Raw genomic sequence first — 16170 nt, 5'->3', positions numbered from 1 at the left:
CTCTATGAATAAAATAGTCTGAATTCTGCAAAGAAACCCCTTATTTCTCAAGTTATCAGTGACAGCTTTTTTTCTTACACCAGGGCAGGAAACTGTTAGCCAAGTGATATTTAGATTTGTACAAAGTATTTTGCTTGTTCACAGACATGCGTTTTGCCAGTTAAGACGTTACAGGAGTGGACAGACAACAAAGACATCGCAAACCTAACGGAAATAAAATCCTCCATTAATTTTAAACCCTTACTCGATACAAACTCAGTGTGGTTTCAAAGTGAACGTGATCAGGACCGACTGGTTCAAACATTTAAGTGTAGAGCAGAACGATTCTTTATTCAGTCACAAAGCCTGACTGAGCACAACCTCCCTAGTAAAGTTGGAGAGCAAAGACCTTTGGCTGGGACAATTATGTCATGACAAGTCCAAAGGAAAAATCTTTTCCTAGCATCTTGCATTACAAGCTGACTTGCTCTCTGAAAAGCACACCATTTCTTCCTCTCCAGAATACCTATGGAAATTGCTAACAGCATTTAAGCATTCGATTCTGTTTATAGTACTTTTAGCTCCTAGCTGCAGTCATATGTGGCAGCTGGAATCCTTTTTGCAGGTTAAAGTTGTGTTTTCATCTATGGCTTTGAAACTTGGCATCTTTTAGTTTCACCACACATCATCTTGAACGCAAATGACACATGAAAGGCTAAACTGGAGTGTTAGACGACTTTCCTCGTTTTTTACCACCACTTACTATTTCTAAAATGACAACATATCCCACAGTCCTAAACCCTGCTCACCTACTAGAAATAAACTTCATAAATAGTACCCTGTAAAATTTATTTTCCTTTTACACAGTCCTAAAAGATCTAAGTTAAGATTTAATATTCTAGCTCATGCCTGAAAGCACACGGAATCACAGGTAGCCTGCGAGCAGGACAACTCTGCACCACCACCAAAGATTCTTTGAAAAACGCTCTCTGATCCACATTAGTGGAACTATACACTTCAAAGCACAGTGGAGTCTTTCAGCTTCAGGAATTGTATCGCAGCTGTTCCTGTGTTTATATGCTCTAGATTGACACAAATGCTATACAAATTTAAGAAGATAAGGCTCCTTAAGGTGGAACCTCTTAACTTGTACTTGAAGCATGCAGTCTCTTCTTTAGTAATAGTTTAAGAGTGTCAGTGTAGAAGCGGGAGCCAATGTAGAAAATATGAATGAACTATATCAACATCCAATTTACTGATGAGAGGGATGGAAGAAACAATGCTGTGTTGAACAGATGTAGCTCTGGATACTAGAGAACCGACGATAAAATTTCTGTGTGCAAGGCTGCGTAACGGAGAAGCGCTGATGCAACTGGGTGAACAGCCTCAAAACATGCAATGAAATAACAAAGCTGCTAGAGCCAGCCATGACAAACAACATAGTAGCCCGTACTTAATAAAGTTACCAAAGACCTGACTGAAATGCAGCAGCTTACTGAACAGCACTGCTGAAAAGAGGTTTTGCCTTTCTTAAAATTAACAATTGTTATCGTCCAACAGAGTAGTACAGAATTTATGACTGAAACAAAGACAGAAAAGCAGGATGTGCATTTTCCAAACATCATAGGTTAAAAATGATTAGAACAAATGTTCTCAAACTTATGTCCTTTCAGGCAAACGCTTTTTACAGTGAGCAATTCTGAACTATATTCCGTCATTACATATTATTTTTGGTCCACAATAAAACTTCCTGGCCACTGGCCACCAGCACTGAGAAGGGTGGGAGTATTTCATGTACCACTGAGGGTGGGTTTTTTTAAGCACTGAACTAATGAAACTGCAGCATTATAGAAATCACTCCCGAGACATCCTCTGCACATGACTCAGGAACGTGGGTTCATAAATAACTTGCCTTTAGAGGAAGAACACACATACACACATCTTTTCATTTCAATAAAAAAAAAAATCTGGTTTGTAACAAGATTGCTCTGCAAGAGCGTAAAGGGAGCTCCACTAGCTGGATATTTTAACAATCATTTCCTTTGAGTCTCATTTCAAACATAAAATTTGCAGTCAGCATTTTTGAGGCCTCCAGATAACTCTGAAAATTAAAATCCAACCAACCAACTAAAAAAAATCCAAACCAATAAACCAAACCCCAAATCTAGTCTCCAAATCAAAACAGTAGATGAAAAATCAAGGAAGGCAGGGATATCATAAAGTTATTGTTATATATTTTGCACTCACTCAGTTCCCAAAGGAAAGGTTCACTATCAACATCATATGAACAGAAAAGGTTGTAAAAGGAAACTTAAAACTGTCAGGGTAAGACTCGCCCCACAAATTCAGATTCTTCTGCTAACTGGAGAGCAGCCATTAGCAACACATACCTTATTAACGCATTATTGGCTCCTCTAAAGGTAAGCCCACATCTGTCATACAAAGCAATTGCGTTAGGGTGAAGCAGAAGGTATAAAATTGTCACCGTGTCCCTGGTTCCACAGCAGAAGGTAACGCAGGAAGTGTTTGCCTTCCCTCCCCGAGTCAGCTCTTCCATTCACTCACACACAACACTCCGTCTCAAAGTCTTTCACATACATATGCAGAAGAGGCCACAAAAGCAACTACTTCCACTAAATCTAGAAGAATCTTTGAAGAGATAATTTAACTGAGCAGTACTGATGGGAACTCAGTCCTGGCATCTCAAATGGAAGTGGGCACACCTCTATACCATTTTTTAAGCGCTTGTCTTTACTCTCAGCTTTCACTTAACCCTCACTTGAACATGAAACTTCTTCTCACAGAAATAACGCAGCTGCGTTAGCGTTGTTGAAACTCCAATACCTTGTACTTCGTATTTGCAGGAATATTGGTTTTCCAGCGAACTGTGTAGTAACGAGCATCTGTGATCTTCTGGTTCTTTGGCAGAGAGTTGTCTGCCCAAGTGATCCGAATGGTGTCATGACTCAGAATGGAAGCCTGAACTCCCACCGGTGGCATCATGGGAGACGGATCTGGCACTGGAGTGTATGGAGCATTAATAACAAACAAATCAACCTCGGAAGTGTCTAGGGAATTGATGGGTAAAATGTAGTGTTTTATAATTAAAAAGCGAGAAGGTGGCATTTTAATGTAAACAAAAACAAAAAAGAGGAAATGCAGGGTAGTACAATGAAATGAAAGGTGAGAAATGGAGAAAAAGAGAGAAAAGCCAGAGTTAATAATAGGTGACATAAGACTGGCTAATAAAATTACTCTTGCATCGTGTTCCCTTCTTAAGACAGTAAGGCAACATATATATGCTAATATATACACCTAATCATAGCAGTGTTCAGTGCATTCAACCATGGCCTAAGAACCCTAAACATACAGTAATTTTAACTTTATTTGCCTCAGAATGTCCACTGATTCCTCTTCCAGGAAACAACGAGGAGGAAAAAGAGCTGGACTTCTAGATGGGTAAATGCCACTTCATAAAAATTACCGGGAAATCCCATCACCTTTTAAAGAATGGTAATGGCAATCTACTTCCAAGTATCATACAAATTTGCAATAACTGAAGAAACTGCAATTCCAATGTCCTCTAAAATCTATAAGAATTCCTGCTCTTCAGAAGACTAAAACAAACAGAAGTGTTAACATCTACACAAAATAACTAAGTAATGTCCACAGTCTAGGAGGGAGCACAGTGAGCCATAGCATAATAATAGCTCACTTGCAAACAAATTTCTCCACTTAAAATCTTTTATTAATGTATTACAAGATGAAAAAAAAATATGTCAAGAACTGGTTTAGTGCAGGTGACAGCAGATTGAGACTTAGATAAAAAAATGCAGGTATCATATTCAAAATCTCAGTGTAGAAGACAAAAAAAAAAAATATCTATACTTGCCCATAAAAAGCAAAATAAGGGCCATGCCTTTAGAACTGCATCCACACAATTCATGCTAATGTAATGGTAACTTTTTGAATAAGAACATCTCTAAGTAGTTGAAAGCTTTGTAATTTAAAAACGAAACCAATTTTAGGTGGTTTAATAAACAGCTAAAACATGCAAGGCAATCATTGAAACAGTAAGACCAATCAGTTAAAGAAATGGAGTGTACTTGATGACGCTGAAAAACAAGACTCTTAAATTACGTATCATCACATTTTCAGCTGCTGTGCATGTTAACAATTTTCAGCTGTGCAGAACTCAAAAGCAGCCCCTTGCCTTTACCTGAGTGAGGCCTGGTCACCGCGCTCTCGTAGAGAGGGATTCCTTCACCAACGTTGTTAAAAGCTTTCAGAGTTATGACATAGTGGGAGCTTGGGTCTAGAGGGAAAAAAGAAATATCTTTTTAGGGCAAGCTGTTAGTGAATCCTGTCTTCTGCTTCTCCATATTCTCTTTGTTCAGTATTTTATTTTTTAACTGAAATGCATGAAATAACTAGTCTAAATTTGAACTGAAAAAGGCTCCATACGGACCTTCTGTTGGTGTTCAATAGCTCTCATACAGCAGAAGTCTATAGTCACAGGAAATATACCTTAAGTACTGTCCAAACAGTAGTGAGGAAAAACATTTTAAAATGAACATTTTAAGTTGCTTTACTATAAAAGTACTCAAACCTCCAATTTTATGGAACTTCTCAATAGTTTGCAATACTAATATTTATTTTGCTTTCAGGATATTTTACCTACTGCAGAGAATTCTGTGGAGGGGTGAATCTATATTTTTCTTTTAAAGTAGATGCCGCTGTATCTTGGTGACATTTTAGTTTCTTTTTTTGCCTGAAGCCACCCATTCTGCAGCTCCAGAAGGAGAATAATGGAATACTGCTCAGCATGAAAGTGTTGTAATAAGTGTTGAAGGAAAAGCATCAAATCAAAATGCACTATGTTTCAAACTCGGTGAATTTAGGATTCTGAGTTTGAGGGGTTTTTTATTCCTCTGCCTCTTTCACTATCATCAGAAAATGGAGTTTATTTAAAATTTATTAACAGTTTGGCATCCAGTATAATATCTGAATAGGGAAAAAGATCCTCTTAAAAACATGCATGTAGTTTTATTTATTTGTAATACCATGATTAGAAAACAGTAACATAAATGAGAGGTAAAACTTGGGCGCTGATGCTCTTTCACTTTCCTCACCTAAGTTTTCAATGGTGTAGTATCTCTGTTTATAGTCCACCTTGATGGTCTGTGCATGGGGACTACCAATGCCATACCCTATAGCATAGCCTCTCACCACGATGTTCTGGTTTTCAGGTGGAGTCCAGCTTACTACGATACTGGTGACAAGCGGACGGACATGTAAAGAACTTGGAACTTCAGGAACACGAGTTTCTGTTAAAGAAAAGAATGGATTTGAAGGATTTCTCTTAAATAAAGGTCATTACATGAAGAGCTATGAGCTCGTAAGGTTAAATGTAGCACTTCTACTCTGCATCTCTATTAAAATGAGTACGTTCCAAAAGAGCGAACTTTATTGTAGAAGGGAGAGCAATGAACTCTAGTAAGCAAAAGAAAATTAACATAGCTTCATCTACTAATATATTTTAATAGATCCTCTCTTTAAAAGAAAGGACAATCATACTGCAGAAAAGTATCAGATCTGCTTCAAGACAGACTTTTTGATGTTTGTGCATGTTCTTTCCAATCCGTAATTTTTCAAAATACGCATTAAATTTATCACATCTTTCCCCTCCATAAAGCAATCTACTTATAGTTCCATCGTATTATTTACTTGTCGGCATTAAAATAATTATATTGCAAACACACTGATGATGAAAGAAAGGTTCCCGAGCTCGTTGTAGGATTAAATAGAATATTCCGAGCTCTAAGAATTGTCAGTAAACTGGATCTTGCACATGCTGCAAAGGTTTCTTCTGATTTGTGCTACACTTGTTGCTGTTTAAATCCTTGGGTCTCTTTAACATAATTCACAAAATATACGCAGGGGCTACACAACCACACCAGAAGATCAAAAAATACTCAGAGAGTCCGTATCAAATGTTCAAATCCTACCCCCACAAGCAACACAAATCTCATCACAACCCAGCAGAGAGATGGAATGGGGATCCTTAATAACAGAAGGAATTCCACAGTATGTCACTGTAATCCCCTACTGTTTTTACTAAAAGTTTTTTCCCCACTGTTGATTAGAACTTAAAAGCACATCTGTACCTACTAGTGTCCGTACCTTTGTTTTAACTTCCCAGAAATTAAGGAAGTACTTTTGTCAAGCCACTGGAGCCTGCTGTATGTTGACAGATTATAAATAATTCTGTGCAATAGTGAGCTGAGTTCCCCACTCTAAAATAAAATCAGTTCAGAGAGTTCTGCTTCCTGCAGGGATTTCATTTTAATGAAACATGCTGCATTTATCTAAAAACATTTAATAAAGCACCACAATAGGATTATTTGGATCATAATACGCCACTGGACTGCTAGACCAGGGAGTTTACGGCCTCCAGCTGACACAGCTGATCAATTAAAGTTCACAACTATTAAATACAGAAAAACTACAGGATTGCAATATAAGAGATGACATTTTTAACTGCACAGAAGTTAGTGCACTGGGGATAAACTTTGTACAACTGTTTAACACCTCTTGCACATGCGCTCCTGGTGGGACTTGCACCACCTCTGCAAAATTACACAGCCCTCCTAACGCTAAATTGTAACACTCTGGCTCCCATTTACATAGATGATACTATAAAGTGAATTATTTTCTATTTAAATTCAAAGAGCAGCCATGGAATAAAAAGGAATTATGCCTTATATGTCTATTGAACCTGAGAAATTAAAGATTAGCTGTAAATACATTTGCATGGTGAGCTTACTAAAGAAAAGCAAAAAATATACATCTTCTTTCCAGTATGGACATACACAAACATCTCATACAGGTATACAGAGTGATATGAATACCATGTTGCATTGTATGAACTGTGAATTTTTATTACTTTTTTTCATTGTAAAGAATATGCATAAAGTTAGATTTCCTGAAAGGACCGCAACATTCTAATTTGGAAAAAAAATTAAAATGACAAAATCAACACAGAATGAAAAGGTTCTTTTCTTCTCCCACCTTCTTCCCTATTTAGACTTAAGCCTGATGCTATCCTCTGGCAAAGTATTGTTAACTCTAATTCAAAAGCAGAGTACATTTTCATTACCTTGTGTAAATGTTGCCCATTTACAGAGCTCTACTTCAGTCTGGAGAAGTAGTGGTTTCTCAAAGCTGCAAGGTTGTGTCATATCCAGTTAGACAGACACACAGGTGAAAGTAATTTCAAGTCTAAAAAGTAATTTTAAGTAACTAAAAAACTGAACTCTACTGTTAATATTGGATTTTGCACTGTTTTTGATTAAGCAATGGAGAGCAAGCAGTAAGAGGACAAGCATTAAGTTGAGCATCAACTTTGCGTAACAAAGCATGGGCTCTCAAGCGCTTTCATCAGCTGACTGTTGAAGCAATCTTCCGACAGCGTAGAGCAAGTATTGCAGCTCTTCCATTATTCTGTCTTTCAGCTGCCAGTATAACTGAATTTCGAGCCACACGGATCTCAAAGACATTACTGGATTCTGTGGCATTAAGCTAGAACGACCCTCCAGCTACTTTAACAAAGCCGCTGGCAGGGAGACTGGCCTGCAAAAAGCATAAGGTACCTTTTGTGCAACAGCAGTAATTAAACACTTCTCTGAAACAGGAATGGTCTACCCAGAATCACCAGCTCCATGCAGGCAGTTCCAAAGAGATCTGCCCCAGCCATCCTTTTAAAAATGGCACCTCTCTTCAATTTCAATTGCTTTTAGTCAGATTCTGGGAGATGCTCACAAATCTTCTCATTTGAATTCTGCAAGAGTCAGGTTCCCACTTGCAAATTAGTCTAGTGCAGTAAATACCAAACATCTGGAGCAACTATCAAAGGTCAAAATTTTTCACTGCATCTACTTTTATTGTTAAACTCTACACTGGAAAAACAAAGTGTTAACATGGTTTTGTATACCACATATCATGAATATATGGATTTGGTGGAAGATATTTCATTTCTGATGGAAGATGTGGTCTCTACTAGTCTATCAGTACTGAAAACATAATCAATCTCCCTTTTCTTCTGAAGCAGCAAAATAACAATTACTGGGGGTCAAACGTTCTCTTTAGAAAAAGAGGCTAAGCCAAAAAAAAAAAAAAAAAAAATTCAGGAGAAATATTGTAAGAGAGCATGGTACCAATGAAACATAATGATAGGATTGCAAAGGTCTATGGCTGACGACAGCATTTTCCACTGTTTCTTTCCTACTGTGGCATCTCTCTCACATTCGACAAAGTTTACAACTCCAAGTCTGCAACCGCAGTGCGGGCACTAATACTGCAAACTGCAGCCAGCAGGACTACATCTAGTCAACTGACGGACGGCATCTCCGAATACCCCATCACTACTCTGAACTCTCTGAGGTATAATTCAATGGTTTCGTTAGCATAACTTAGGTGCTACGTAAATACATAATCACTATTTTACTTCCCTCACAGAAAACAGTCCTTCTGCCTCTGGTTCATAGCATGTAAACCCTTGCATGATTAACAAGATGAATTTTATTACAATATAAAAATTGAGCCATTATTATTATTATTATATTAATCTTATAATGTATTATTACTTAAATATTGAAACACCGATATTGTAATTAATAATTGGGTATTTCTTAGTAGAAAAAACATAGTGCCAATATACAGTACTAGAAAGTGTAGAAGTAGGGTTTAATTTCAAGCCATTTAATTGACTTGTCAAGAATTTTGTGTTAAAATAGAAATTAATTTCACTTAATCATAAATAAAGCATGTTGTATAATCAGAATAGAGTAAAAACAATTGAACAAAATCAGGATTGCCTTTTTTTAAAGGAAATCAAACTTTACTGTGCCCTGTCAACGAATTCTAATGTTTCTGATGTCACAAGTATGTTCACATTTAAGATCTTACCATCTAGATCGCTCTCAAACGTTTCTGCTGATATCCAGTCGGTAGCTGGTCCAGTACCATTAACAGTCAAGGCAGCTACTCGGAAGCTGTATTCCGTACCTCGTTCAAGACCTAAGAGACAAAGAGTATGCGAGATATCAACACAGGAATTCCAGCTGTGAGCACAGGAATCACAGTTCCTAATTAAAATACAGGCATAACCTGACAGCAAAAAGCCTTTCACCCCACCACTGCCTTTTGAGCGTAACATGAGGTCAGGAATGGAAAAGCACTACCCACAGTGCAGCTCCGGTAAAGAAGCTGACACAAATTAAGACGTAACAGCTAAACTGTGACTGGAGACACCCACGGCTGTGACACTCCGCAGCCTGTCCCTGTGGGCCACTGGAAGAGACTGTGAGGTACTGTTTGCAGCCAGCTTTAATTTCTGGCTACTAATTAGCTTTAAGTACAGAACCACCTGCATCCATAACTAAACCTAGGTGTAGAGTATCAACAGCAAGTGACCAAACTCTGCAAACAGTTTGTTTACTGTATATAAGAATGTATAATCGATAATCAAAGCAGTATGAAAATGCACTCAAAATTTGATATATGGAACTTCTTAAACAGGCCCTGTTCCTGGCACAAATACACTCACTCTAGTTACAGGCACAGGCACGTATCAACTACTCTGTGAGAGAACTGAAACTTACTCAGTCACAGCTGGAGTTTTCTGAGAACAAATCAGAACATCCTGTTAAAAAGCGCATATTAATTTTCTAAGAGACACAATTTCTTCTCTTTTAACCAACTGTTCATTTACAGAGACTTAAAAAATGAACAAAACGTAGTCTTGCTCCTGTTCTCATGTACTGTTTATTTCTGTTAAACAAAATTCTAGTTCTGGTAACAATATATAATTTTTACTAAGTAATGTACTAGATTGGATTTTTTCAGTGTACCAAATAAAAAGAGATGTATTACATTCATGCCAGAAAGAAGAAAAAAGGTTGATGTCAGTGAAACTAGGTGGGATGACTTGCACAGATGCCTGAGTTAAGTTCACAGGACTCTGAGCTGGGCTTGTTGGTGAGCACTGCCAAGACAGAGCACCCCTACCTTAAACCCACATGCAAACAGGTGAGTCTGCCAACCACGCAGCCAAACTGCATTTCTTTGGCATCCTTCTCCATACATTTATTTCTGGCACTTGGGCAGACACAATGAGCTCAGGACCATCTTCTCCGTGTAACCCCTATGCCTTTTATAAAGGTTTTAAAATGACTTGTCCGGTCCACTTAGCCAATCAGTGGCAAAATTAGGGCTAGAAAACAGGTCACTAGACTTTGGTTATCACTAGCCAGCCCACGCTACCTCGTAACCTACAAACGTTCATTTTAAGTGTTTTCATTTTTTCTTCCAAGGCAAGAACCTTACATAAACTTGCCTCTGAGCCTCAGCCCACTAAAGGCACCTGAAAAGTCCCTTCTGATAACAAATGCTTGCAAATAATAGCTCACCTTCAATTAGCTGAAAAAGCTGGGTCCCACCAATGCTCTCTGTTACATCACTCTTGCGGGACACTTTACGGTAGCGAATTTTGTAGCCAGTGATTTGTCCACTGTGTGTCCCGGCAGGAGGAGGCTGCCAGTGTAGCATGATGCTCTGTGGAAGGTAGAAGGTCATTACAAAGTCATCGCCTCCCACACAGCCCGAGAAACTACTCTAGTGCCAATACTTCATGAAACACAAGACGGAAAAACATGCATACAGAAAATACTGCCTTTTCATACAGTAAACCACAGGCTATACGTAAAAAGTAAAAAACCTATGATTCAGCAGCAGCCCAGGTCATACACATTCCTATAGAAGTTCACCTCTAAGCACTTCAATCCTATTAGACCTTCTGATTCCAGTTTCACAAATAGCCTCTTGGGTTTCCCCTTCATTTTCTTCAGGTTATCTTAAGACATGGTTTACTTGAGGATCTATCTTTAAGAACTGGTATTTTCTCTAAGGGGTACAAGTTACCTGTAGTTTATGTGCATGAAGTTATTTATTTTTAATCATACAGGCAATAAAAGAAGGTATTTGGAAAAGAGTTTTGAAAAAAAGGCTTTTTAAAAAAAATCTCCAATCATAATCACTGAAGTCATAATGACTAAGTATATAATTTTCTCTTCTGAAGTGCCCAGACAGTATAAACATGCATATGTGTGCACACACACAGTAAACAATAGTTAATCAACAGGAATGCATTCAAGCTCCGGTGCTTCTGGCTTTTGTGCCTGATTAAACCTCTTTCCTCATTAGCCTCCATGCTTTGGTACATTGTCACCGTCTTCACTGCATTCCATGTGTACAATCCACAGCTGGACTGGAGTTTCTAATGGTTCAAGCCCCACATTCAGATATGCTCCTGTTGGGCAACTCAAATAGCTGAAAAGCAGCATGGTAGAAAAAAAGACCCAAAGCAGCCCTAAAATTTGGTCGACCTAAGACCCACCAACCTTTTATTTACCCGTTACAAAGAGGAGATTCTCCACACCTTACCTTGGAATTCCGTACCTCCACTGTTAGATTCTGTGGTGGAGCACTGGGGACTAGAAACATTGAAGGAATTACAACTCCAAAATTTCCATATACTGTATCAAATACTGTATTTCCATACACAACTACTCTCTGCTATCATTCACTATGAAAGTACAAACCATTCTGGTTTAAGACACTATATAAAGTAACTACAAAATTCTACCAGAGGTACTTTATGACATAGAGTGACTGGCTTAGGAGGTTTATGTATTTTCATCACAAAGAACAAACTCAGTTTTTATTCAGGTCTTTACTTATCACGGGTATCTAAATAAAAAAAGTTTTATATGTAAAGGTACTTCCCATAAACTCTTAAGACAAGAGATCACACTCAGTACTTTTCAAAATCAAATCTTTAATTTACATGCTTGATTCTGGGAACCTGCATTTAAAATTCTAGCCATGGTTTTTGTTGTTATGGTTTTCTGTAACAGGAAAACCTCAGAGGCGACCCATCTCTGTGTCACTGAACAGGTGAAGTGCATCACAAAGACAGTTTCTGCTCTTAAACTTCCACTCTTTGTTAGTTCTTTACTACTTGTAGCAACTTGCTGGTCATGACAGCTAAATGCCATTAGACAAAAAGGCAATATAAGAGAGAACCTGAGACCAAGGAAATCCCCATCACAGCACTTCAGACTCACAAATGTTATCTCAAAGGCAGAGATAACAAAGACAGGAAGGTGAGGCTCCAGCAAAGCACAAGGACAGGGAAGTAGCACAACAGGGGTGAAGATCGTTCTGGTGGGAATAATGTATTTTCCAAATAACTCACACCAGTCACAACAATACCTAAGAAAACACTCTCCTGGGTGCATGAAGTGAAAGCAGCCCCGCGGTAAGTGAAAGGTACACTGGGGTGTGGTTAAATAAATCTCCCTCTCGTACTGTCCCACAACAGAAATGGAGATGACAAGGATTTGTTTTTCCTTCTCTCTTGCCAACTGAACTGAGTCTGAAATCACCAGACCTAGGGATTAAATGCTACGTCCTTTAAAAAGCAACAGGAGTTAAGAAGAGGAAATGAAATAAAGCTAAGCTTTTTTGCTTTGCTGTTGCTGTTACGCAGTTGGTGCCTACTTTCAGAACAACCTTAAAAAAACTCATGGGTTTCACAAGGAGTGATTAATAATGAACGCCTATATTGCAGTCTTGGTGAGAGAAAGTCAGTAGGACACAGGAAAGGATACATGCATGTAAATGTATTCATATACATGTATCTCGCCATGTGCACAGTTCACATTATGTTGAAGTAAGCTTAGGCTCAGACCAGATTAAGAATTTAACCAGGCCGGCAAATAAAATGGATTTCCTACGGGCTGATACACCACGCTTCAATAGGAAAGGCATAGCCTGGCCTGGTATGTTGTACAGTAACCACCCAGGCAGGAGGCCCATGACATGCTGGTGGCTCAGAGAGACCGCAAGGACCAGTCGGTAAGGGAAAAGCCCTCCATCAGGGTGTGATGCAGAGATTACATTTCTAGCTGTAATACACGATTGGTTCCTATAGATCAGGAAGACCACGAGAAGAGAAGGAATCCTTATAAGCAGCACATAAACCTTGGTTCAAATTGTAATACATGAAGAGCTATCCTGCAACAAACCACTGTAACAGATTAGGAGCAAAATCCTACATAAAAATGCGGAAGCTTGTTAAATAGAAGCTAAAGGAAGCTTAGAAAGAAATCCCTGTAGGAAACAACGGAGATTGCTTACAGACACCACAATAAGAAAACACAAGAAGAAAACGTGCATCATTCATCTGGAAGGATTTGAGAGATTGACAGGGGAGAACAGCATGGTTAAGCAGCAGGGTTGTAAGATTGTAAGAAGCAAGACAACATCCTTCAGAAAGCTTTAGAAAATAAATTTCTACAGGTTAAATGTGAAAAAGTCAGTTGGGCCAGAAAGAACTTCAGGAAAACTTGAAAATGACATTACAACCAGTAATGAATTCTTCTTCAAACAAGTAAGGAGCTGGAAGCCCTGTAGAGAAATTGTAGAGTTAGCAAACGGTCAGGGTATGACAGGGAGAAAACGATAAGACCACACAACTATCTGCTTTGCATTTGTACTGAGCAAAAGGAAGAGGAGAGGTTTCCATGACACCCTTTACAAGGGACTTACAGGATCTCTGAGACGGAAATGTCGATATAAGGGATTACGGAAGAGTCAGACATAACGAAAAGCAGCGCGTTGCCAAGGGTTAGATGCTATTCATCCAGGATTTCTCAAGGAACTTGGGAGCGAAACGGTTGCGTGACTTACATGTAACCTCTCACACATTATCTTGATAGTGGGAGATGGCAAATTTGATGCCAGTATTTAAAAGGGGGTTCCATTTGAGAAACTTCAAGTAGTAAGTCAGAAACCCATATTAAGCAAATAAATTGAAGCTGCAATAAAGCATGAAATTCATAGATATGTGGAGTAATAATACATATTTGTCACTTTTTAAAGGGAAATCCCACATTGTAAACCTGCTGGGGAGGTCTTAAGAAACAACGCAAAAAGGGGCTAGGAGGGAAGTCCTTGCCTGAGTAAACAATTGGTTGAAAGAGAAGGTAGGAACACATGTAGTGGGAGATGACCTGTGGAGCTCCACCGCGGTATGTGCCAAGACCCCTGTTGCTCAACACATTCCTAAGTGACGAAAGGGGGACGAGCAGCGAGGTGACAATTGTTAGTACAGACAAGATCTGATGGTAAAAAACTGCAGAAAAAACCTTAGGATATTTTGTGCCTGGATATTGAAGTGACAGATGAAATTCATGGTAGACAAAGTTACACACATGGGAAAAATGATCCTACCGCTACGTGCAACATGATGGCTCTAAGCAGACCAATTCCACCAAGATCCATCTACCCCCAAAATATCACCTCAGTGCTCAGAATAAGCCAAAAACGTCAGTCAAGTGCTAGGAATTACGCGCTTGCATCTTCGATACGATTTTAGTTCCCTCTATCTCCATTTTTAAAAGCACGTAGGAGAAGAGAAACCTAGAAAAAAGCTCAGAAAAGGGCACTGAAGGTTGAAACAACTTTCACAAAAGAAATGGCTAACCATTTCCGTGACTTTGGAATCTGGAAAAGAGATGAATGGGGGAGAACACAGCAAAAGTCTAAAAAATGAGGAGTGGGACAGAGAGAGCCGGTGGACACTGATTATTCACTCTGTCAGGCAGCATGGCTATAGGCAACAAATGACGCTAACATACAGCAGGTTCAAAACAGACAAAAAGGAGTGATTTTTCATTTATAGAATCTTTGTCCACTTAATGTTGTGGATGATAAAAGCTGATGTGAGTTAAAGAGGATGCTGACAGGGTTTCATGAAAGAGAAACTGAATTAATAAAAGGCAGAAACCACTACAGATTCAAGAAGTCCCCCAGAAACAAACTTTTGGAGACAAAGAGAATTTGGGACAATACTCCTTTCTGCTCATCTATTCTGCTTCTGGTGACTCCTGGAGAGAGGATTCCAGGCTAGGCTCACTTTTGGTCTGACTCTTTTTATATAGAAACAAACTTCTCTATAAAAAATAAAAGTTAACATTAACTCTGATCATACCACAATTGTTCATGTATCTGTATTTGCTCACATTACCTCTTTAATTGCATTACAGAAAATACAGTTACTACTTTGTGCTTTCATTATTATATGCAATTGATTTAAGAGTATCTGTGCCGGAGTCCAAAGACATGCAACATTTTCCCTTATGACCACAATTAAAATAAAACCACTCCACAAGCAAAAGTCTGCTTATAGAACCTAAAAAATAATGTGGAGTTGCTGCATTCAATATAGCGCTTTTTCTGTCTGCTCCTAATACTTTGTAGAATCAATAACCCATGAAATAAACTACTGATGTTGAAATGAAGGACACTGTTGTTTCATAATCAGAATACAAGATACTTTTGCAGGTATGGTAATTTTCCTTCACCCAGTTTGGAAAGCCTCTGGGGGAACTTCCACCACGTATGGCCATACGCAACAATGACGTTATTAATAAAACAGGACAACAATGAACAAAACCCCATAGAAGTCTGGTTAAAAATTCACTTAAAGGAAATTACCAGATAATTCTGGGGGCGGGGTGGGGCGGAACTAGAATAAGGCAGCTTACCATCTGACAACGTTCGTACAACAACATCTTGGGTCGAGACTCCAGGACCGTGTTTATTGTAAGCTACCACTCGGAAACTATACTCTGTGTATTTCTTTAATCCGTTAATGGTGTAGGAGAGTCCTCCGACATCAACATCCTTTTCGTAAAGAAACATAAATATAAGTCAAGGGCAGAATCAGGTCTGCAGCTATTATAAATGTCTTAAGAATTTCTGTACAGTAAGACTCAAAGTCAAAAGCAGGAATGACACCTTTCTGTAGCACCTGCAGATTAAACCCACAGTTTATATACAGCCGGGACTTGTAAAGAGGCCAACAGTGACCTTGCACGAGAAAATTCTACCTATCCAATTTAAATCATACATAACACGGGCACTGCTTCTGTAAATGAAAAGGAATTTGGGAAACTTGCCTGTTAGTAAAAATTAGTACTATATTTTGAATAGGGGGATGCAGAAGGAGGAAAGGTAATTATATCTGAGGAATACAACATTCCTATTTAAAAACTGCTGTAAAAA

General features: G+C 38.6%; 1 protein-coding gene across 8 annotated transcripts in view; it reads right to left on the bottom strand.

Annotated features, from left to right (window-relative positions):
* NEO1 (neogenin 1) overlaps positions 1–16170 on the bottom strand; it is a 221419-nt gene that overhangs the window by 29549 nt on the left and 175700 nt on the right. For 6 of the 8 annotated variants that reach the window (XM_049812368.1, XM_049812369.1, XM_049812362.1 and 3 more), the window contains exons 11-17: positions 15651–15789; positions 11482–11531; positions 10449–10593; positions 8947–9057; positions 5112–5306; positions 4199–4294; positions 2824–3047 (exon numbers count right to left, since the gene is read on the bottom strand). In XM_049812368.1, the coding sequence (XP_049668325.1) occupies positions 2824–3047; positions 4199–4294; positions 5112–5306; positions 8947–9057; positions 10449–10593; positions 11482–11531; positions 15651–15789 (960 nt within the window). The remainder of the gene's footprint in view (positions 1–2823; positions 3048–4198; positions 4295–5111; positions 5307–8946; positions 9058–10448; positions 10594–11481; positions 11532–15650; positions 15790–16170) is intronic. The other 2 variants (XM_049812364.1, XM_049812367.1) reach the window with 1 other exon arrangement.

The sequence above is a fragment of the Accipiter gentilis genome, chromosome 10 (assembly GCF_929443795.1).
Source record: "Accipiter gentilis chromosome 10, bAccGen1.1, whole genome shotgun sequence".
NCBI lineage: Eukaryota > Metazoa > Chordata > Aves > Accipitriformes > Accipitridae > Astur > Astur gentilis.
The sequence above is the reverse complement of the archived record's forward strand: the minus strand, read 5'-3'. Positions and strand labels throughout refer to the sequence as shown.